The sequence below is a fragment of the Notothenia rossii genome (assembly GCF_949606895.1).
Source record: "Notothenia rossii genome assembly, chromosome: 2".
Classification (NCBI taxonomy): domain Eukaryota; kingdom Metazoa; phylum Chordata; class Actinopteri; order Perciformes; family Nototheniidae; genus Notothenia; species Notothenia rossii.
Window position 1 is genome coordinate 18,424,918 of NC_136904.1, and position 24,524 is coordinate 18,449,441.

Sequence of the window (24,524 nt, forward strand, 5' to 3'; positions counted from 1 at the left end):
TACACTGTCTTGTCTCTACTTAAAATGTTATCTCGTCAGTGTGGGTGTAAGCTAACTGTACTGTACCGAGGACTGGTACAGAGCAGCCTCTTGATAATTCGGTAATGTCTGCTTGAGTCATGGAGAAGATGAAATACAGCTGTGTTGTCATTGAATTCAAATTTAACAATTTTAACCCTAAACCATTTAATTGAAATAATCTAATGAAACGTTTCCATTTAATCAGGCTAATTATAGAATTTGGAAACGCATCAGCTGCCAAAAGCCATATGTGAGAGATACTCTGCCATGAGATGACATCAGACTGTAATGTGTCTTGCCTTCACAGACTGGGCATGACGGTGCGGGCCAAGCTGAGGGTGTAGCCACATCTGGCAGAGACTGCTGAAGTGAGCAGGAGCCTCAGCACAGCAAACTCTCTACTTCAGAGGGAGCATGGGAGAGATGGAGGAGGACAGGGACAATGTGGGCAAGCTGTTTGAGGACTTCGTACAGTCCTCGACCTGTAAGGGAGCCCTCCAGGCCTTCAACGTCCTCTGCAGGAGGCTGGACCTCGACCCTGCCGACAATGACATTTTCTACAGCAGTCTGAAGGCCAAGCTCACGTCCTGGAAGGCCCAAGCACTGTGGAGTAAGCTGGACAAGAGGATGTCGCACAAGGAGTACAAGAAAGGCCAAACCTGTGTGGGCACTAAGGTATGTTTTTAAATGTGTTTTGTACAGCTGTACTACAACAATATTTCCCGCTCATAGGCTAGGAGATGAAAATTATGGATTGAAGAGTGTAGAGCAAGACAAATGTAAATATATACATCTAAACAAGTATTTTCCACCTGGTGTCAGACAGGTGGTTTCTCACAATTCCCATAGACCTAAAGTGCACTGTTAACGTTTTGTTATGTTTGTGTGGTCACATAGCTATTTTGTACCACCAAGTGAATGCACCACATCATAGAATTTCAGTCAACTGCCTCACAGAAGCTATTTTAATAGAAAAAACAACAATATCCATCTTACTCTTCACAAAGTCTTTATTTGCTTGATCAACATTTTCAAGTATATCAGCTAAAATAGAAGAGTTTCTCCAACTGTTGAGCAATTACATTACGATAATAAAGCTGACTAAATGTTCACCGCGATGAGTAATCTATATCACAATACTTTTTATTAAGTGCAGAGAGCTTAAAAAGCATTGTATGAGTTTTGAAAACAGTTCACACCGCTAAAATGTCTCAGGTCCTTTTTTAAATGGTCTTAAAATATAATTAGGTTTTGTTCATACATCATTAAAGTTGATGTTTTCATGACTTAGGAAGTGTCTAAGTGACCTCAGCTAAGGTCAAACCACATTTTTGTTTGAAACAATCAGCTCTCTGTATTAAAGGAAAGCACAGTGAGCACTTTTCACCTCTACCTGCCATCCACTACAGTAACACTCACTCTTTCACTGCAATAGCTCCCAACATACAGGCAGGAAATTAAACAGATATACATCGCTTTGCACTCGATATTTCCCCCTCAGACAGGTGCGACATGACAAAGCTGTATAGAAGGAAATACAAACATCATATGTAACTTTATATCATAGAATATGCTCCATTGAACCATCAATGTACCCACCATATATGTAATTAGTCGTTCAAACAGTAAAATTGCTATAAATCACAGCTAAGAAACATCATACTCAACCACATGTCCACATAATCAAAAGAAAAAGTCGCCCAGAAGTTGTGAAAAAATACAGAAGATAAACAACTTTACAACTGTGCTTTCTTTCCCCTGCAGCCAAATAACACAAACAGCCGATCCCTTTTCCGAGAGCAAATAGCAGACAAAGGACATATTCCTGTAACACGTGTAAGAGGGGAGCTATTGGAGAGCTGTTTTTGAGTTTATTTATGGAGAGATAGTTGGAATATGGACAAAGAAATCATGTCAGGGTGTGTGTTTTGGAGGGGGCTAGGCATTAAAGGTGATGAGGGAAAGTAGGAAAACCTGGAGGAGTGTCGTTACCTTTCATGCCTGCAGCATGAAAGAGTGTTTCTATTGTGCAGAGAACAGACAGCATCTCTCACCAACTGTGATTATTTGGCCGCAGTTGTTCTGAGGGTGTGCTCTTTTCTTTATAGGCTCTTCTTAAGTTGGAGCCCAGCCCAGATTGTTATTAAAGTGCTTTTCAAAATGCTTCAGCGTGAGCTCAGATTTACAGGTTTGTTCTGATTCAACACCAAAATAGGTAAAAATAAATAAAGTGTGACTCTCCTTAACTTCTGAGCCAAACGTTTTAGGTCAGTTTTGTAATTCTGACAATCCACAGGGTTGTGTTGTTAAATAAAGTGTTACTGTGCTACTGTTACTTTAGTGTTCCCAAAGTACTAAACCAGATGTACAAACAGTGGATTGTGTGCATTAATGAAACACTGTTCACTTTATTGGGAATGTATGAGATTGAGTTTTCCTTATAAAAGCCTGCCATTTTATTGTGTTGCTTATTATTATCCACACATGTACAGCACACACGTGCACTATTACGTCTGTTTTAATCACTCACAGGATGAACAATGAGCTTTTTATTAGATCTCTAAATTATTCTCTCCTTGGGAAAAATCACCTGGTGACGACTCTTGGTTTTATGGCACCTCAGCTCTTTTAACTTCGACAGATGTGAGATTACTCGGCGCCTCGTCTTCATATTCCCCCCGTAGCAGCAATCTTTAAAGGATGTGATGTCATCCGTGTTTAATGGCCTGACACAGCTGGCAGTTGTGACACTGAAATGCAACCCGCAGTCTGTTCCTTCCTCATAAAGCTTCACTGTGCACGAAGAAATTGCAAATTGATATTTTTTTCTCATCTTTTATGTGATTTTTTTCGAATTATTCCCGGCACATTTCATCATTTTATCTCAGTGACACAACACAGTATGTAACGCTTAAACTGATTTTAACTGGTGTCAATTCAAGATAGAAAATCTCAGTAAAAATGTAGACTAAATTCCAAGCGAAAACACTCTAACCTCCATCAGACCAATGTTAGGATTCAGTATGTTGTCCACAGATGGCCGTAAGTAAGATATTGTCAGGCTTTGTCAAACAGCTTTTGCAGTTTCACAGTTGAAATGATGTAAACAAAAAAATATTGCAACATTTGATCAATTATATAATATTGCAAGTAAAACCACACATCTCGAATAGGAATATGTATTGGTTAAATTAACATTTAAATCAAGATACTAGATACTAATAGAGCTCGTTGTATTGGTCACACTGTCTGCTGAGATGAGAAAGAAAACGGTGATACTCTGACTAACAGATAGGGTTCATTAAAAAGGTGGGGGGACAAATGTGACCAGGGCGAGGTGGCTGTGGGATAAGAGCGAGGTCACAAGTGGGAAGCTGAAAGGAAGCTGACTCAACAGATGTGGAGCGAGCCACCAGGAAAAGCCTTGTGTCTGGAATAATATGTTGGCTCATGGAAACTGGCTAAAACCAACAGCCTGTTACCGCTAAAGGCTGATAGATGGATGGAAACAGCTTCATGAGTTTAGATTAGAAATGTGCACATTGTGAATGTACATCTGAATAAACTGAGTTAGTACTGTGCACATAATTGACATTTTCCGCATCCCTTCATCTGTCTCCGGCTTACATTTACACTCAGTGCCCTTTTGTTGAGGGAATTACAAAAAAACATGGCCAGCAGCCAGGCTTGTCTGGGCAGCTCTCTCACCACCTGTGTGTGCTTCACACCTGAGAATACCTCATCCTGATAACCTCAGGCAACACATGATAACACACTGTGTTTCTCATCACCCACATCCCCAGTGAGGCAGACGTTTAACCACACTTTTACAGAGGGAGAATAGGGAGTGACTAAAGCCCCAATCATCTGGTTTTAGTGCAGGAGTAGAGAGCCATTTAGGGCAGGATTTGGAACTCGGTCAGCTGCCACTGGGTGTTCTGTAAAAGTCACCCACTCCGATTATCTCACAGAACTGATGCACGGATGGCACCTCATTGCACTCTCAGCACTTTGTCTTATCCTGCAGGAAGTGAATCCTTGTGTTCAAATATGTTTCGAACTTCTGTCTGCATACTGGTGGGATTTAGAGATTGTACAGAGTGGAGCTCTTTGAGTTGTTGCATTAAAGTATTTTCTTGGAAGGTGAAAGAAAATATATGTTTCTCCTTTTAGTTCTCTATAGAGCCTCTTTTTGTGTTTAGAAGGAAGAAAAACAGTTTACCAGTACACATGCGTCATTTCTCTCATCTATCATTCAAGAGGATGATGTCATGTTTGAGTTTCACATTCTCAGACGCAATCTAAAACCTCAATAAACTGACTTCATGCATTTTTTGGGTGAGGCCGATGAATGAATACCTCCTTAGACATGTAGGGCAACGGTTGTTATCATGGTTTGATGTTCACAAACATTCCACTTGGCAATTTCCTGATAAATGCGCTGCTTCAGGCATGTGTAAACTCTCTTTATGTTTCACGAACAACCCTGATACACACACACACACACACACACACACACACACACACACACACACACACACACACACACACACACACACACACACACACACACACACACACACACACACACACACACACACACACACACACACACACACACACACACACACACACACACACAAAGGGTCCGGAGAAGTCTTCTTAAGACTGAAGTTATCCTCCGAGTCAGTGTTAGCTCTGCTGAAGTGTCCTTGAGTGCGACACTCATCCTTTAAAAGCTCCAGTGATGCAGTAAAGTGCTGCTTCCTTTCATGATCTATGTAGATGATACAATGATGTTAATAAACAAGTAGGATGTATTGTAAACCATTTTTCATCCAAGCCCCCCTCTGCAGGAAAAGTCTCAGCTGTCTTTGATTACCTTTTATTTATTTCTGCCTTTTGTAATTAATGAGATCAATTTGTCATCTCTTTAATTCAGTGCCTGATCATCGGAGGCGGCCCCTGCGGCCTGCGGACAGCCATCGAGCTCGCTTTGATGGGTGCCAAAGTGGTGGTGATCGAAAAGAGAGACTCCTTTGCCAGGAACAACGTGCTGCACCTCTGGCCTTACACCATTCATGACCTGCGGGGCCTCGGGGCCAAAAAGTTCTATGGCAAATTCTGCGCTGGGGCCATAGACCACATAAGTGAGTGTCTGACTTTATAGAAACAAACACGCTGGCAGTTTTTGCTTTTCATTGACCTGTGATCCCATATTATTAGTGTTTGTGATCTCCCTTAATGTACATTATTATATTGGACACAGGCTACAGTACAATCTATAAAAAGGGTTGAAGCTCAAGACTATGGCCTTGCAATTCTATTAGCTTTTATGTAACTTTTTAATATATTATTTGGCCTTTTTATCGATCTTGCATTTCTCTTGGTTCTGTAGTACAGCTTTACAATTTGGGCTGTATCTTTTATTTCTACTCCTTTTACTACTTTTTGATGCATGATTGTATATGTGTGAATCATTATGTACTTGTATTTTTGTACTTTCAAAACCATTTCTATAAGGTAGGGTACATGAATAAAGTAAATGATGTAGATTTCTAGGAAATAACTGAAGTTTAAAATCTATATAAAGGACATGTATATATACTGTGGGATTAGAACATCAACCGAGTGTTGGTTTGTGCTATTCCATCCAACATAACTGCAAGAGGTAAGCACCAGCAAAGATACAGAAGAGTAACAGTTCTCTCAACAGTGTCAAGACAACATAACACCAAACACAGAGTCTGCCAGTGTTTTACTTGTGTTTGCAAACACTGATGTGTGTTTCTGTGTCTCCCAGGCATTCAAAAGCTGCAGCTGGTCCTGCTGAAGGTTGCCCTGATTGTTGCTGTGGAGTTTCACATCAATGTGGAGTTTGTCAAACTGTTGGAACCTCCAGAGGATCAGGAAAAGGAAGGTATCAATCTACAAACCAAAGATAAACACCGGGTGTATATTCATCCACAGACAGTTGTTTCATAATCTGCGAGCTTTGTTTAAGTTGAAGAACAGCTGGAATCAATAAAGCCGGGGGGGGAGGTGGCATGAGGTTGAAGAGTTTAATATCGAGTAAAGCTAGATATAGACATCAGGCTTTGTTAGATACTGTGTAGCTTCTTTTAGGATCTGTTTTTACTCTGCTGCTCTGCTTCAGGACTGGTCAGGCAGCAACGGACTTCACATCTTGCAGTATTTCATATCCTTGACATCCACCAATAAACAGGGGGAAAACATTGGCACTGATTTAGTTCTTCATTATATTTAGATGAGGTTAGCACAGGTCAAGTATATTTCCTAACGTTCCTGCAAGTGTTCATTTACACATGCTATATATATATATATACACAGCATTTGCATATCAAATGAGTAAATAAACAATTTGTCCGTTGTGTAAAACAATGGCAGTTGTTGTGTATTTTCCTCTCATGTCATGATTTTCTTAGACATTCAGCACTTCAGACTGGACTATAGACTCTCAGGAAGAAAATATCTGACACGTTGCTGTCAGGTGTTCTCTTCAGTTGTTATATCTATACTGTGATAACAACAAGAGCCTTGCCTAAATTTAGACACAAACTTATCCCTCCTGTTCTGCTGTGATGGACTTAGCTGTGCCCTTGACATCATGGTATGAATTTTCCACTAGACGACACAACAAACTGTCCCCAAGCTCTCACACTCCTGCAACACACACACCGCATACTTTAAAAGGCTAATGTTAAATCCGTAAACTGTTTTGTTTGTTAGTCACTTTTGTAGCTCGCAAAGTATGCCATTATATCTTTCTATCTATGTAGAAATATTAAAGCAAAGCAAGTGTCAGAATGGTCCAGATGTCTGGAGGGGAAGGGAATATTCTAATTTATGTAAAGACAATTATTTGATGTGTCTGACACCTTCTCCGTTTGGTTTCTGTCTCTCAGGTATTGGGTGGAGAGCTGCAATCCGACCTGCTGATCACCCCGTGTCCAACTTTGAGTTTGATGTCGTGGTGGGGGCTGACGGACGCAGAAATACTCTGGAAGGTGAGAGGACAGTGAAATAAAGGGGTGTAAAAAATACAGGTGCCAACAAAGTACATTATGAAGTTACCAGTGTCTGTTCCAGGAAGTAAAAAACAGTGATCCCAGTGTTTATTTGTTATCAAAAGTGTGTCTGCCCTAAGCAGCCGAAAGATAAACCCCCGCTTGGAGCCCAGAAACTGGTGGGGATGGAGGTTTATGATGATACTGCTGAAGGCTGGTGGCAGATAAAATTATGAGGCTGATGAATCTGCGAAACTGTTTGGGAAGTAAAGGGGCGTGTCATACATCAGCATGAACTTACTCAATACATGGAGATATATTTGAAAAGAGACATCAGAAAGATGGTAGGATAAAAATGTAGGTGTGTTTTTGTGCAATTGAATACATGTGACCAACTAATGAGAGCAGCAGATATAACGATTGACAGCCCCAGACAAATACAGTAAGGAAATTATGAGTGAGTATGCGTGAGATGAGTGAATGGCAGGATGTTTGGGAAAAAAAAACATGCCTTAGCCAACAAAAGATATTCTTCCTGACTGAACTTTCGCTTGAGGTTCATTTGCAAAAAAAAAAGAAAAGGCTATCCATATTCCACTTATGTGTTCGCACTATTGGGAAATCTCTCCCATCCTAGGCATGTTTCAGAGAACTATGATAAAACCCAGCACACCTTGTTGACTGAACAGCGTTTCTGAGCTTTCCTTTGAGTAATGTGTGCTGCACTATTTCTGTTGTGAAGCTATAATTAAAACATACTTTTGGTAAACTTAGACCTGTATGAAGCCATTGATCTCTCCAGGGGAAAGGTTTAACACAAAACCCTTAAACAGTGCTCATAAATAGATCTTTGGCTCAGCAGCTGATGCATTCATGCTGGACTCTCTCCTAAAAATGCTGTCATCCAACAACCAATTTCGCATCAGATGCTTATTCCTAAAAAGGGCAATTTGGGGCTAGACAAGATGTTTAGCTCATTCTTCAATTATGATGAAGCCTGGAGGGAATGATTTTCCCCTGCAGTCAGCCCGCCTTTCAGCTGCTTTCGTGGCCTAGCTATGGTAACACAGAGTTAAATACAATCACATCTGCATTGCAGTGAAGAAAAGAGAAGGGGGAAATGTTCCTCTGCGATTCTTAACAGTGACAGTATGGAGCTGTGACACAAGTTCAGACATGCACTCCTCCCTAAGTACTTTCACTGTCTCATAGTTCAATTTGTAGTTAGCAACCAACACAATAACATTCTTTACTGCACTTACAGCTTTAGAATTACATGTGGTTTGCTGGTTTAAAAGGTGATTTGATATAAATGAAAATATAACTGCAACCTTCATCTTAATCCATTTGATTAAGAACGTTGTGCCACCAAGAAAACCCTATTTTCTTTCTCTTTGCTGCTTGATGTGTTTCAAAAGATCTCATGGTGACAGATGTAAGAGTTTCTTTTTTTCAGGTTTAGTATTGCACAGTATCTATAGAATCCTATTCCATGAAAATATGAATACAATAAAATGTCTTATTTCTCTGACACCATCAAGAAGATTCTTCATAAAATGAAAGGCTGAAGTGGCCCTTAAATGCTAAACTTGCATTTCTGAAGGATAATTAAACAAAAGGCTTTTAATTTAATTCATGGTGCTTTTTGCAATGTCCGCCTTTTATTCCCTCTGTTATACAAGGGCTCACCTTCTTAAGCTGCCTCTTATCCTGAAATAACTGCCTTGTAAATACGGTTCAAGGCTAGATTTCCTTTGGTTTCAACAGACAAGCCAAGTACTGGTTTACCTGTGAAGATCATCGTCCTTTATTCCCCCCCCCCCCATGTATCTAATTCATTCTTTATCTGATTGTCTGTCTTTTTTCTCTATCAGGTTTCAAAAGGAAGGAGTTCAGGGGAAAGTTGGCGATAGCCATAACAGCCAACTTCATTAACAGGAACACAACTGCAGAGGCGAGAGTAGAAGAGATCAGCGGCGTGGCCTTCATCTTCAACCAGAAATTCTTTCTCGACCTCAAAGAGGAGACAGGTGAGGCTCAGTCTGCCTTACTGTGGAGTTAGCTGGAATAAAGAATAATGAATCATAAAGTAATGTCCTCTGCAAAATTTGATGCCTCTTTGGTGCTTTTAAATATTCTCAAGCCCTATCATTTGTGCAGGAATTGATCTGGAGAACATCGTGTACTACAGGGACAACACACATTACTTTGTCATGACTGCCAAGAAGCAAAGCCTGCTGGACAAAGGAGTCGTCATCCATGTAAGCACAACATGTGTTCAGGGGTCATTATTTGTACCTTCTTGAAGTTCAGTTCCTTCTATCATTTAAAGAAGGAATCAATATAATCAATTGCAACATAATGCCACCAATAAAGCAAAGAGCCCATAGGCAGCAAGAAACAGGTTAGTTGGGAACATTTTATGGCTTATATTTTACTTCCATCTGCAGCTTTTAAAAAACAAAACAATCCTTCTTGAGCAACAGTATATAATCTTGATCTTTTTGGAAATGTTGAGATTTTCTGTGTTCAAACTCCTGACTCTCATGCTTGTGTTAAACAGGATTACATAGACACCCAGATGCTGCTGAGCAGGGAAAATGTCAACCAGGAAGCTCTTCTGTGCTACGCCCGAGAGGCTGCTGACTTTGGCACCAACTACCAACTTCCCACGCTGGATTTTGCCATAAACCACTGCGGGCAGCCAGATGTAGCGATGTTTGACTTCACAAACATGTATGCCTCGGAGAACGCTGCTCTGGTCAGGGAGAGATTTGGACACCAGCTGCTGGTAGCACTGGTTGGCGACAGCTTGCTCGAGGTAAGGATGGGAAAGTGAGCCCAGTTCAGATGAGTGGAGAAAGGTAGCAGGTTTTTGAGAAGCCTGACTGCCTGGGAAAATAAACTGTTACACAATCTGGCAGTCTTGTTTTGCTGTAGAGTAGAGAGAGGGGAGGCAGGGGTCATTGCAACACTGTTGTTGATGTCCTTCTCCAGTGTGTGAGCTGCTCCACCTCCTCTTTTTATAAAGACTCACCTTTGATGATAATGTTGCCAGTAGTCACACAGTGGAGCACTGGGGAATGTTTTGGTTGTACTTCGTGACAATCACTACATTTAGAAAGAAGTAAAAGATGGCTTTCGGGACAAATGCTGATTCACCATCATTATTATAGCTGTTTGCAAAAAGTCTGATCTTACATGTACATGTGTCATTATTTCATCAACTCTTGGGGGGGGGGTTAATGCAGGTTAACAAGTTCCAGTAGAAACACTGAGAGACAATCGTATTTATATCTGTTGTGTGTTTCTGTGCAGCCCTTCTGGCCCATGGGGACGGGATGTGCCAGAGGCTTCCTGGCTGCTTTTGACACGGCCTGGATGGTAAAGAGCTGGGCTCAGGGTCGCACGGCTCTGGAAGTGTTGGCAGAAAGGTACAAACACACATACAGTATATACACATAAATAAATACATAATTCAATACTGCTAAGTATAGCATCTGTAGATACGGTCTGAATGAGCACTGCCAAGTGATTTACATTTTTTACATTTACTCCATTTCTCTTGAACTATGTTCCATTGTGTGTTTCTATAGGGAGAGTATTTACAGGCTACTTCCACAGACAACAACTGAAAACATTGGCAAAAACTTTGAGCAGTACACCATAGACCCTGGGACTCGGTACCCCAACCTCAACTCCGCCTGTGTCAGGCCACACCAGGTGAGAGGGAGCTTACCTTGGCAATACCAGAGTCTCTCCATCTTTCCATTCACAAAACTTCTTACACAACTTCTTCAAGGTGTTTATTGTAATCATTTCCCCTCTCCTCCCTGCCTCAGGTGCGTCACTTGTACATCAGCACAGAATTGAGTTCTTGCTCTCTGCAGCGTAATGTTACCATACGAAGACCTGTCAATCTCAGCAGACAAGGTAAGTCTAAGTGTTTCCAGAGTGGATATGTAGTTCAACACTGCTGATGACCCTTCTTTAGTTTATTTAGAGTAGTATTCTGATTGATCATGGTTTCTTATCTTATGTTATTAATAATCCTCAACTAAGAAAGTTCTGAAAAATGGTATTAATTTCATAATAGAAGACACATTTAATGAATCACATTAAAATCACTATCAAAGGTCAACATTACATTAAATTGCACTGTGTTTTGTGCTTCATACCAAAAAAGGGGGAAAAGTGAACATGTGTCCTTATTTGTAACAAAGTGGGTTATGATCTTGGAACTAGCAATAAAAGCAGAAGCAGAATCTTTCATCGAATGCTGTGAGAAAGTCCATGTCCTGTCTTGTACATACCTCAGCATCATTTCTGTGATAACGTCATTTACTGGCACGCCATGTGTTGATCCATGCTTGTGACATCATATCCTCTTTAGCTGAGATCTTGAACTATACGTTTCTGTTCAGAGTCAGAAATCAGACCGACGAGGCTTCTTACTTGGTGCCAGAAACAGACGGAGGGCTTCAGGAATGTGATGATTACAGACCTGACGACTTCTTGGAAAAGTGGCATCGCCCTCTGCGCCCTCATCCACAGGTTCAAACCCCAGCTGATGTATGTAACACACTCAAGATCATATTACTACCAGACTGCAGGGATTTATCTTTACATCTAAAACCAGTGTTTTTAATGCATTCATTCAGTCACATTAACAAACCAGTTTTTTAAAGGTTAACTGGTTGTGAGAAAAATCCTTTCTTAAAGGTGTGTAAAATATGCTAGGTATGAGAGAAAGCCTTTTATCCGTTTGTGTGTTTTGTGCTGCGCTCTCTACCTCCTCACACAGAAAGTGCTGATGGATGTGAGAAATACTTCATACATAGAGGGCCTATACATATATATAGCTGGTAGTCTGTAGCAGCTGTGTACATTTCACACATTTCGTTCCAAGGCCTCTTCGTCAGCGGGATTATCACCTCAACTGAAATAAAAAGTGGTCGTTTCAATCCCTGTTTATACTCCAGAAATATTAGTATTGACTAGGATTTAAGTCTAAATAATATCCCTTTTTTTAAAACTACTCGTATAGGACTTGGTGTGCTTCAGTGTCCACTTATAGGACAAAACCGTCCTTTTTAAAATAGAAAGAAACTGTACCTTAGTTTTAATGGTGAGACTGACTAGCACTAGCAAAGTGTGGAATTAGCCGATGCAACTGTGGATAAGTACATTTACAAATGTAATTATATATTCTCACACTTTAATTATTGCCTTCATATCTCGCCACATGCCACTACAATTTCTTGTGGTCCTGTAAGTTTCCAGGAACCACTGGCATTTCCCCCCCTTCCCTCCTCCATATGCATGCCTGTCAGCAGAGCAGACAGCAGAGAGTTATGCAGGTTCTTAGAAAAAGAAAGAAAGGAAGATAGAGCGAACCCCTGAACTTACCGAAAAACACCAATGTTTGTTGTTTGCTGCTGCTAGGTTACTGCTCTTTACATTATTTCTGACGTCGTCTGTACACCACCAGTAAATGTGCAGACGTCAGTGCTGCCGTTTTCCTCCATTAAAAGTGATTTGCTGCCATTTTTCTCCTGCAATTTAGGAAACAAGTTATTCTGCAGGGCTGGAAATTGATTTAGTAGTTTTCTGTGTAAAGGCCTTTCATTGTGCTTGCTTTTAACTGTTTTCATATTAGTGTGCTTATTATCTTACACTCTGCTCAACATCAGTCACCTGACACCAGCATGAAATGAAAGTCAGGATATAATCCTTTCAAGAATCTCAGCTACAAACCTCACTGTTACATTCCTGTGCCATTATTCAGGGCAGTTTGTGAAAAGTATGCATTTTTAGAAAAAGGAGGAAGGGAAAATATGTTTAATGACTCTATGTATATGATGGGTATTTATGATGTATTTATGATGGATATTTAGTGTGATCAGCGTTAATGTAAATCAGAAACAGACAGAAGTACATTAAAACCTAACTATAGGCTGACACTGACTATATATGTTTCCCATCTACTTTCCAAAGAAATACGTAAGCTGAATCTTTTTTTGTTATTACCTTCCAGTCACTCAAGTCAACGTAACTGTATTTTTCCCATCAGAGATTTTGATTCATTAAACGAGGAAGACCACTCTGCAAACCTCCAGCTGGCTCTTGACATCAGTGAGCGTGAGTTCGGCATCGCGTCATTCACATCCGGACAGGAGCTGAGTCTTGGTCAGGAGATCGATAAAACCAAGATGATCACCTACCTGTCCAAGTTCTACGAGCTGTTCCGCGGCACACCTCTACCTGCCTCAGGTACTTTACTTTAATCTAATGTAATGTACTCAATACTACTCTACTTAACTTTATTCTACTGTACTGTACCCAATACTACTCTACTCAAGTGTACACTACTTTGACTTGAATGGACTGTACTCAACACTGCTGTGCTTTAATCTTCTGTTCTGTACTCTACTTAACTCTGTTCTACTTTAATGAATTCTGCTTTAATTTACTCTCCTTTATGCTATTCTACTTCACTGGACTACTATTTCTGACTGCATTCAGCTGTACACTTCTTGACTAATGTACTCTACCCCTGTAATCAAATCTACTATTCAACTCTACATTACTGTATGTTTGTATGTATTGGTATTTGTTCTGTTGATTATAAACTGTTGACTGTATTTTATGGCTAAAATATGTAGAACAACCACAAAACGTTGGTTTCTTGTAAAAAAAAAAAACTGCTGTAGTCTGAGAGTGTTGACAACATGAAAACAGCTGCCTTTCTCTGATGAAGGGATATTGAATGCTTATCTATAATAGCTTGTTTATTTGACATCAATCACACCCCTCAGACATGCAGCTGAGGGACTCAATTAGGCTTTGTTTGTTTGTTTAATTGTAGTGTTTTTTCTCTTCACTACAATCACTTTTTTCGCAGACCACACGTATAACTTTCTATCTATATCTATATCTATATCTATATGGTCCTTATCATTGATATCATCTGACTTTAATGGATATGCACTGTGGAAACTTGGAAACTCTAATGCAGCCATGTGTTATCCTGCAGGATCCAGAGGAGTGGATGAAAATAATGAAGGTTATCCCTCTAAGGATGTCAGAAGTAATAATAATGTGCTCAATCTTGCACAGCCCAGGAAACGGGTTCCAAAGGTAACCCCACACTGAACGGTTTAAATCTAAAAATTCATTCATTTGGAATTTGTTTTATAAAAGGCATTTTATTAAATGAACATATGAGATGTTGTTAGTTTGATATTCAGTTATATTTTCTTCTGCTGTCCTTTCAGGATGAACAGAAGACAGACGGTACAGATCCCATTTACAAAAGGAGGCGGAAATTCTGCAGTTATTTGGAGGAGGTTTGTTGCTAACTTGCCTACTTGTAATTTTATATTTAACAACCATTAAAAAAAGTCTGCTGATACAGTAGGATCTTCCCTGTTGTCCGTCTCTTGTTAGGCCACCAATCTGTCCAGTAATGGCTCCCCAGTGCGAGACGACCAGGAGCCAAAGGAAAATAAAGTGCGCTCAATTTCTACTCAGTTGCTGGCCAAGTTTGAAAGCTCACCCAGACCCAGCTACTCCATCAGGAAAACACAGGTAAACAAACGTGTCTAAAACAGGCCCATAGTTTTGATTTGACTGTAGTCCAACTAGGGTTTTAATTGTCATCCTATTGGGCTGTAGGAAAGTATGTTTTACTGTACTGTATGTATGTTGTATTTTTCTAAAGACAACATGTTTAATCCTTACTGCTTTTAATATAGTTAAAATGGTTTGCTTTCTTTTTATAACATATCATAAATGTGTTTTAAATGTCCCTTGTTGTGAGCTGGAGTTTGGACCGTGGTGTGCAGTCTTAATCTGACAAAACCTTCCTTTGTTACAAAGTCTTCTCTTCTCTGTTGTTTCCAGCCTTTAATCGTTTCTACCTTTTCTATTTCTGTGACTTTTTGTTAACGTTCTTCCTAACCTTTCTGCAAAATCTCAGTCAGACTTTGGGACGTCTTCTTCCCTGCAAACTCTTACCTTTGCTGAGCGAGTGCACATTGAACTGAGGCCTCGAGTCCCGCCTAAACCTCCTCCTGAGATGCAGGTAGTCTGCAGCTGCCAGAGAAAGATATTGTGAACAGTTTCTCTCATTCATAAATGTCACTGTCAGGTGTTGAGTTTCATACTGACCTTCCAGTTTCTGAACTGTTTAAACAGCAGCCTGCTTGCCATTGGGTTCACATGTGATGATTACATAACTCTGGCAAAACATGAAACAGATAGAATAGTTACTGAAATAGATTACCTATGCAAGTTGATTTCCATGCTATGCCAGCGGGAATAACACCTTAAATACACATGCAAAGCTTTGAAGATGTTTGGCAGCAAAGTAATTTGAGGTTAATGGGCCGAGAAGTATAAAACCACCTGGATCTTTAAATGATCTACAGCTTTTTAGGAAAGGAGAAAATACATTCATGGAGTTCTGTGCTTGATGTGCACTACTGTATATTATCCCTTTCAGTTTGAAGTCAGTATCAGAAAGGCAGCCGAACACTTAGTGCGCCCGCCTCCCAAGACCCTCCCCAAACCTCAGCTGCAGCCCGAGGCCCAGCATCCATTTTCTGTAGTGAGGCTCAGACATGTTGATCAGACGCACGCTGAGACGAAGCCTGAGCCTCAGCCTGAGAGCGCAGACCCCCCCGCTCCGTCTCCCTCCTGCCAATCTGCAATCCATTTCATTTCGAGAGTCCTCCAGCGCCTCAGGGAGGTGGACGAACACGTCTCTGAGGTGATCTCTATCTTCTCCTTCACGTCTTTAACTTCTGCTTTCCCTGCCTTCTTTTCAAAACCATGTGATTGTTGCATGCTCCGCTCCCCAAAAAGGCCCCAGAGTGAAGGCTGATTATATATTATGCCCTGATTATACATTTAGTCTTGTGTAATGTGTAGTCAGATGGTGAAGTCAGCCCCTAAATTATCCAGCCTGACAAAAATGGCAGCAGCAGACCCACAGAGGCTGAGACAGGCACACAGGCGGATTATTGGCCAGTCTGAGTGTGGGTTGAGCCGGTTAGGCCAGAGCCGGGCTGCAGGTCTTTGCTTAGGTCTTCAAATAAGTTCTTTTGGATTCTTCAGACGTTCCTACTGCCTGCCTGCGTTGGCTCAAGTTAGCACTGAAAAATAGTTCTCCTTATCAAGTCATTGAGTTTAGTTTTTTTGAGAAAAGTGATTTATGAGATATGAGATAACTGCAGTTTTCCCAGCGTAGTGTTCTTAAAAAAAAAAAAAAGTAAAACGCTAAATTAATATTGCATAAACTGCACTCCAGATGGATTATTTTCGTGACCACAGCTCCTCTTATTCAGTGCAGATTGACTGTCTTTAATGATTTATTAGCCTTCTTCGTTTACTTAAATATTAGATCATTTAAAATACTAGTGTAACCCCCTCTGAGTATAGATAGATACCTTGGCACAAGACATTGGTATTTATCCTTTGAATAGTCCATCTCTCAACTAACTAAGTGATTAATTAGCTATTCCTTTACATTTCTGTCCACACCTGTATTATCAATGTGTAGAAAGTTCAATCTGACTTTACGACTTCATTAGGGGATTTATTGCCATTTTATTGTTGGCTCAACCAACGTACTAGTCTCTGATTCCTGTGCCATTTCTGTGTGGCTGTTTTCTGCTCCAGTACAGTATGTGTAACAACATCAAGTGGGGTGTGAAATGAAAGTAATCAGGCAGCCTTCATCCCACACAGCCACGCTATTGTTCTCCCCCCAACAATACCCACTTCTCCTTGTTATTGTGGAAGTAGGAACAGAAAGGCCTTTCATAATTTACCGGTGTAATGCTTATTAAAGGGTTATTAGTCTAGCTATTTACACACGGAAAGCTCCACATTTGTTGCTGGGAGAGTGTGTCTCGTTGTACTGTAGAGACTGATGGCTTTTGTTTTGTTCCTGTCCTCCGTGTCATCCTGCAGAAAAAAGCTCAGACACAACAGGCTAGAGAGTTTCACACAAAGAGTATAAAGGAAAAAGCTGTTCACCTTAGGGGGTTGTTCTCAGCAGAGAGCTCTGCTGAGCTCAAGGTGACTATATCCTGCCTGCTGTGTGACCCCACCCTGACCCTGTGCTCTTCAGTGTGTTCAATGCATGAAGAGAAATGTTGTGTTTTGTATCATAAGTGCTGCATTTGGCCAGTCTTCACATAGTCCCTTATTTTGTAAACCATACATTTCATTTTGTATTTTACCTGTCATAATAATTGAATGACTAATTTCATCAAAGTAACATTTAAGGTGGATAGTTTTTTTTATATTTATCCTTTAGCAAATGACAATGTGAAAACAACGTGAAAGCGGTAGTCATAAACCTTAAGACCTCTCCACTTCACTGTTGATTCACTTTCACCCCTCTCATAGCGTCATTTTCAGTCACAGCATGCAGCTTTTTCAGCAAGAAAGCTATAAAACCCACTGAACACTACCTACCAAACAGCAAACAGAAACTTTTAGCGACTAGCTGGTAAAAAAAGTGCAGCATTTAACCGCTAAAGAGCCAGATTCCTCCCTCAGGAGTTGGCAGACACCAAAAACAGAGCTAATAGAGAGTGAATATTGGGCTTAAATGTATATGCTTACCAAACATACTGTAGGACTCCAAATGAATGATAATGTTTCTTTAAGAACAAGATTGCCATAGCATGTGTCAATATAACAACATTAAATGTAACAGCACCACATACTACAGCCTTTAACAACCTTGACTCTCTCTAAAGCTTCAACCAATTTGGAACATTTTAAATGTTAATAAGTTACGGTTTATTGAAGGAGAGTTTTTTAGACAGCCGTAGTTTTATCTAGTCGACCTAACGCTCATGATGTAAGTGTTTCGGCAGTGAAAGAACAACATATTTTATTAATCCTGATGGCAGCACATTTTCTTTCTGTTCTAAAACAGCTTTAAAAAAACAAGCATTTCAGCTCAAGCTTTACGTTGTTGTCATCCTTCTATTCAATCGTAACAGTTGTATGTGAAATGACTGCTGCTTTGCATGAGAGCTCTGGTTTTAACTGCTGTTTCTGCCCCTCATGCTTTTAATCACGAGCAGTCTTCACATAAGAGGAGTGTGTGTTCTTGTGGTGGCACTTTGTGGGTTCCTCTGCTCCAACTCCACAGCCAGATGCTATAGCATGCTGGTTAAATATAAAGGAACAACTCCTAGTACACAGTGTTTGGATCACATTTCAATTCACAAGAGCCATTGGGGAACTCTTTAGACATGATAAATGTTTTAACCTAACCACTTGTGTTTATTTGTGTTTAAATCCATTCTATAATTATCTTTATTTACTCTCCGTTACTATGTTTTCCTCTTGGCTGAATCTTAGTGTTCCGTTGCAAACAAGGTCGAGGTTGCAGACTTCACAGTGCACATAATTTATGTCTGGTCAATATGAAATGTAGGAGGTGACATTGAAACGGCTGGGTATTTCTTATCTTGCACTCAACCGTTAACGTTGTCAGTTTCCCTGCATGTAATACCACCATGGTTTCAAGCATTCCTCAACAATTCCAAGATCAACACAGTCTAAATGTATCGCACAAAGTTATGTGACCAGTAAGAACCGTTGAACTTAAACGTTTATTCTTGAACTTGGAATATACAATTCAAGCCCTTCTTAATAGCTTTATAAAAAAAGATATAAGGCCACAAGGTAATACTGACCAGACATTAAAACTTTAAAAATATCAAATTAGATTTAACATATTGAATAGCCACAAAGGCTCTCTTATAAAGGATTATTTTGAGGAGTCTTTTTTTGTCAAAAGTGAATATTGAATCACCCTGAGTTGAAGTAGTATGAAATAGTGATAGATAAGAACGGTTAAAGTCAGTGTTTAAGCTTTTGTGACACATTGCTCATCTTCATTGTTTTTGTATCCCAGGGCGGATCAGTACGAAGGGCATTCCCCCCGTCGGGCGACAAGTGTCACTCATGCGAAAAGCGTGTTTACATGGTGGAGAGGGTCTGTGCCGAGGGGCTCTTCTTCCACAGGGAGTGTTTCCGCTGTTTCACCTGCAGCTCCACCCTGCGACAGGGAGCACATGCCTTCGACTCTGAAGAGGGTATGTGTCATCAGATCTCAGCTCTCCTGAGTACTGAATCTACATTTACAATATCAATCCAAGCTCAGCATGCTACATTTCACTGACAGTTGCTGTAATCCTTTAGGAAAATTGTACTGCAAACTTCATTTTGATCAACGCAACAACGGGACAAACCTACGGAGGAACTTGTCTTTTCGCTCTGTGAGTACATTACTGTAACATATCCATCTTAATCTAGCAGTGTTTACCGTAAGATTTCTAACTCCTCTGTCCTCTACGTAGAATCCATCTGGAGCCAGAGTTCAGGAGCCATGTGCAGATGATGAACACAGCTCACAGTCCAGCAGCCCTGTGGACCTGCAGAGTGAATCCTCAGCAGGTACCTTCAGCTCGTTCATGAGGAAACACCTGAGCTGGCCCCTGCGTGTGACGCGTGCTGTGTGTAACGCCCCCCGGTATTTGTCCAATCGTGTGCGTAGTACAGCACAGAGCCTCGCCGCCCACCTGAGGGACAATGCCCAGGACTATGAGCTCCTGTATGAACTCCTGAGCGTGAGCTTGCCCCTGCTGCTAGTTTTACACGACGTTCTGCTGCAGATGCAGACAGAGGCTCCTGAGGGGCCCGGCACTCTGCAGCCTGCTCTGCTGTGGCTGCAGGAGCAGATAGGGCACAGGCTCATCTAGCAGACTCCAGCTGTTAATATTTGATTTCAAATGCCATTTAAATCTGTGGCCAAAGTGCACATCAGCAGGAGTGTTCTCTTTTTTTTAATTTGTAGCTGTGAACAAGCAGCTTTGTAATGTTTACTTGCCTTTTTATGATGATACTGCCCTTAGTGTCTTGTCCATCAGCCAAAGAGTCGCTGTAGGTTTGCTCATTCAACCTTAGGACAGGGTTAATAAAAGCTGCATTCTTTTTATTTCGCAGTGGGTTTGATGTGTAAACTGTACTCTTTGTTGGGTAAGAATAAGTTAAATTAATAGTTAGAAGGTAGTTAAAATGCAAATAAAACAGGCCACAGTCAGTGCATTAAAGGCTTGAGAATGCTGAAATCATCATTGCTGTAGAACTCAACCTTTCACAAACTGTCTTGGAAAATGTATCCTGCAGTTAAATGTTTTAAATCAGGTCATGACTGACTAACTTGATGCACTTTATTTTTGGGAACTGCCTGCCAGCAGTAAACAGCCAGCTCTCAGTTTAATGCTGACCAGCAGACAGGTTAACTTTTGACTATGCATACCTGCTCCTGCAATATTTGTTTCCCTTTAAGATCTAAATGCAGGTTTGTGTGTTTTGCCATTTTATTTTTTATTTATATATTGAACTCCCAGTTTAGTTTTTTTATGGATTCTTGAATGGATAACACCAAAGAATATCTGCAATGAGTTTCCCTCTCAGTATTTAGTTTTACTTTGCTGCCATCTACTGTTGACTCTCAGAAAAACCATTAAAGCTCAAATGAGATACTATGCCCATTTTAAACCTCTCCCTGTAGAACATAGCATTACAACTAGGTTTAAAAACATTTATTTATGATTTCTTTTAATTGACTGTGGACAGTAGAAGCTGGTGAGCATGCTGTGTTTGAATATGCTCGCCTTTCTTGCCATCATTTTAAAGCATGTTGTTGGAAGATCAACTGCAGGTCTCTTTTACTTTGGACACTATCTATTGATGCCTATGAAGCACTTTAGAGTTGTGTTTTTTTAATGCAATATCTGTGAATGATATTTGCAAAGACTTGTTTTTACAGCGTGACGTGCCGGATATGCAATTAGATTTTTGTGTTTTGTTGTAATCAACCTAATTTTTTTTATGTTAAATGACTAAATCCGCTGCATGTAATATGAGCTGCTTTACAGTGTTTTAATATACCAAAGAAATGACTCTTACACACTGACTGGACTTTATACATCTGTGCGAAAATATTTGCGAACTGTAACATGTAACGGTGCCAGCGTCTTCTTTATGAATGTCAGTATTTTGCTTTGTTTTCATAAACGTTTTCAACAATTTTATTTGTGTTCTCTGTGTTTTAGATTATTTTTCTCTTTTCCCCTCATTCAGCCGAAGCCTTTTATGAAGTGTGTGAGCCAGCTGGATGTTTAGGAGAAATAACATTTTGAAGGTGATCACCTGCATGCTCACGCGGTCATGTGCCATAACTGTGAGGAGGCTGCAGGAACTTACGATGAAAAACTGACCGAGAGTGATTAAAGGTTATGCGTTTGAAGTGTTATTGACTAAACTCATGCCTGATAAACCGCTTCACTGTTTGTCATTGATTATGCTTTGGGAATGAACTACTACTAACGGAGCCTGGTTCCAGACATCGGAATTGCTTGCATTCATATCCAATGTTGTGTGTTTTTTTGTTGTTTTTATAATGGATATCCGATTTGCCACTCGACCTAATTATTGTGCCTGTATTAAAGAGAAGAAACCAACGATAAATCTGGTGTTCTTCTCATAAAATTAAACCTGTTAATTCAAAATCATCAGGGCATGTCAGTTGACGGAAGGTTTTGTAAGTATTAGTTATTAATAAAAAAAACTAACAAAGGTTCATTCATACCTCTTTTGAATGTTTTATAACACTTTCCTCAGCAGAAGGAGTTGCTGGTTAAGAAAAATCACTTGTATAATATTTAGTATTTTATTTTGGTTCACATTAGACATATTTTATATTTAATTTTTCACAATTATAATTTTAGATTTCTTTTTACATTTTTGAAAAAAATCGTTTTGAGCATATTGTCCCAAAGATCTCCGCTATTCTGAGACCCTCACAGTATTCCAGTCCCTTTTCAAAACTCATCTATTCTCCTCTTGTCTACTCATAGCCCCCCCCCCCGCCCCAATCAATCCATGCCGGTTGATCAAGTTTGATAGTCCTATCAATCAATCAATCAATCAAATCTAACCTCCCCTTATATTGTAAAGCGATTTTGAGTCCTTGAAAAGCCCTATACAAATATAATGTATTATTATTCTGACAGGTATCAGATCTTGCTGTGTAAAATAATCTTCCTGAGAGGTGTCACTTGTGATGTAGTCTGTGTGGTCTACAGTGAATGTATTTCTGACAGCAATAGGTGATACGAATAAAAGGTTCCCATAGGATCCCATAGGAAATGAATGCGGGTCATTTTTGACCCACTTATGGAAGCTTGGGGTAGTAATACAAAAACTACAATTTCTTAAAATGTAAATTTAAAAAGTGAATGGCATGTATCCAAAACATGTTTTTTGAGGAATAGCTGGAATATGAAATAGAAAAAAGGTAATTACAAAGATACTTCAAGAAAACCACCTCACCAGGTCCAAAAAGACTCACTTATGAATCTTAGGGTTAAGGTCAATAATATTAGAAATTTAAAATTAAAACCAACATGCATGGGTAGTATTTCAATTTCTCAGAAAAATTCAACATCTGCAATTAAAATATGTTGAAACTCATTAGGTCAGTTCCATGTTCACGATGATACAGCTAAACATTTTTTCTGAATGAAATGCTGTTTAATATCATTCATTTAATCATTAACTATTTCTGAAGAGCTGTACTGTAAAGCCTCGAGGGACTCCAGGGGGAGCTGTTTGATGTGTCTTGTAATGTCACTTATTTTGAAAACATGTTTGAAAATAACAAAAAACGAATTAGGGGCTACAGATAGAGTTAATGCACCAACGCTGTAACCTGCTCTGTAGGTATTGAGTTGCATTGTGGGTATAATGTAGGCAGCAGGTTAAGATAAATGTGTGAATAACTAAAGAGAGATCTCTTGTCCTGTCTGGTCAGTTTTGATAGATTTTATTCAAATTTCTGTCTTGAGTTTATGAGGAGAAGTTGATCGCTCTACTGTCAGACTCAACTTTTAACTGAGTTAAAGAGAACATTTGTCTCGTTGACACTTCCCTCTATAAAAAAATATTAAAAGTACGTTTTTATTTGTAGAGGCACATTTTCATGTTTCAATATAGAGTTTTGAATGTAGAAAAATGTCGAGAACCTTCTCTTTAAACGTGGCGCAGTAACCTTTGTACCTTCATATTCTCACTGCCTGGTGACCTGGTTTATAAAACACATTAGTGGAATGTATCTGTCTCCTTTTAAGTATCTTGAAATCAATAAGTACATCTATGTTGGGTTAAAAAACATTTTAGGTATGCGCTTTGAACTCAGAGGACTTAACCTCCTCTGACTTAACAAATAGCTTGAATATTGTAAAAAGGTTCTATTCAACACCGGGTTATATTTTGTTCCTCCTTCCTTTGATTTGAATGTGTAATAAAGGTTACTTACAGTTTGAAAAGATGTTTACCATTTAACTCGTTCACTGTGACTACTCGTACTCGTATTATACATTAAATAATGAGGATAATATTCCACTATTCTTAAGTGCAGAGTTTTGTAAACATAAAATGGAATATGACTTACCAAAGTGTCCACCAGTACTGTATTCAGTGCAGAACAGATATTTCATTTATCTCATGAATGCTGTCTAAGTGGATGAGTTCATCTCCTAAATACTTCATGACGACAGCCGACAAGCTGACACATTCCTCCAAAGATAAATGATGCCCTCTATGCTGCAGTGTTGCTCTTCTTACCACATGTTCCTAAAATCATCCTAACAATATATAATCTAACACTTTAGACAACACTTTAAAGGAGAATTCAGCCTTTGAAAGGTAGTTTTATGAGCATAAAATGTAACAGAGGCTTATTTATGAAATGTGCAATAATTCAAATGTGTGTATTAATATATCAGTGAGTCACTCTATATTTTGTTATCTGTAAGCAAACCTTAATGTCAACACAAGATCAGGGTCGTTAATTAAAGGAGATAAGATAGACATCATTTAAATCTAAATATTCATCTCTTTTGATGGATCGTTTTGGCATCAGCTGCTGCATGAACAAGTTAAGCTTCTTTTTTTAATGATTTCACAGATCCATCTCAAGATACACAATGTTTGTTTCCTGTTGTTTTTCATTCAGAAGCTGCCCAAAAGTGAGGTGTCTCCACCCACAGAGGATTGACAATTGGAAAATAATGATAATTCTTCATGAGGTCCTTGTATATAATGGTTTATAGTTTAATCTGACTTCATGAAAGTGTGTTGGAAATGTTTTTCTCCCGTTTTTAGTAATCCCTTTAGTAATTTTGTGCCACAATAATTCCCAATAAATGCGTGACTTGTAATTGACGTCTGACTTTCTTTATCAGATACAAAATACTTCAATATTTTTGAATGATTGTAAAGTGGTTCAGATTTAGTTTGTCTTCAATCTAAAATGCCATTCTACCTAAAACAAATGTGATTCATTATTGAAAAGTTTGTCTTTATATCAAACCT

General features: G+C 39.5%; 1 protein-coding gene across 8 annotated transcripts in view; it reads left to right on the forward strand.

Annotated features, from left to right (window-relative positions):
- mical2a (microtubule associated monooxygenase, calponin and LIM domain containing 2a) overlaps positions 1-24,316 on the forward strand; it is a 32,814-nt gene extending 8,498 nt beyond the window's left edge. For 4 of the 8 annotated variants that reach the window (XM_079662731.1, XM_079662733.1, XM_079662734.1 and 1 more), the window contains 23 exons: positions 329-696; positions 4,964-5,171; positions 5,825-5,941; positions 6,948-7,049; positions 8,924-9,079; positions 9,210-9,310; positions 9,613-9,870; positions 10,368-10,483; positions 10,646-10,772; positions 10,892-10,982; positions 11,474-11,621; positions 13,123-13,322; positions 14,086-14,189; positions 14,327-14,398; positions 14,499-14,639; positions 15,031-15,135; positions 15,556-15,822; positions 17,028-17,135; positions 18,997-19,177; positions 19,284-19,360; positions 19,442-19,538; positions 21,231-21,291; positions 24,166-24,316. In XM_079662731.1, the coding sequence (XP_079518857.1) occupies positions 436-696; positions 4,964-5,171; positions 5,825-5,941; positions 6,948-7,049; positions 8,924-9,079; positions 9,210-9,310; positions 9,613-9,870; positions 10,368-10,483; positions 10,646-10,772; positions 10,892-10,982; positions 11,474-11,621; positions 13,123-13,322; positions 14,086-14,189; positions 14,327-14,398; positions 14,499-14,639; positions 15,031-15,135; positions 15,556-15,822; positions 17,028-17,135; positions 18,997-19,177; positions 19,284-19,360; positions 19,442-19,538; positions 21,231-21,289 (3,096 nt within the window). In that variant the 5' untranslated portion in view covers positions 329-435 and the 3' untranslated portion in view covers positions 21,290-21,291; positions 24,166-24,316. Of the gene's footprint in view, positions 1-328; positions 697-4,963; positions 5,172-5,824; positions 5,942-6,947; positions 7,050-8,923; positions 9,080-9,209; positions 9,311-9,612; positions 9,871-10,367; positions 10,484-10,645; positions 10,773-10,891; positions 10,983-11,473; positions 11,622-13,122; positions 13,323-14,085; positions 14,190-14,326; positions 14,399-14,498; positions 14,640-15,030; positions 15,136-15,555; positions 15,823-17,027; positions 17,136-18,996; positions 19,178-19,283; positions 19,361-19,441; positions 19,539-21,202; positions 21,292-24,165 lie in introns of all 8 variants that reach the window. The other 4 variants (XM_079662735.1, XM_079662737.1, XM_079662736.1 and 1 more) reach the window with 4 other exon arrangements.
- The last annotated feature ends 208 nt before the right edge of the window (positions 24,317-24,524 follow it).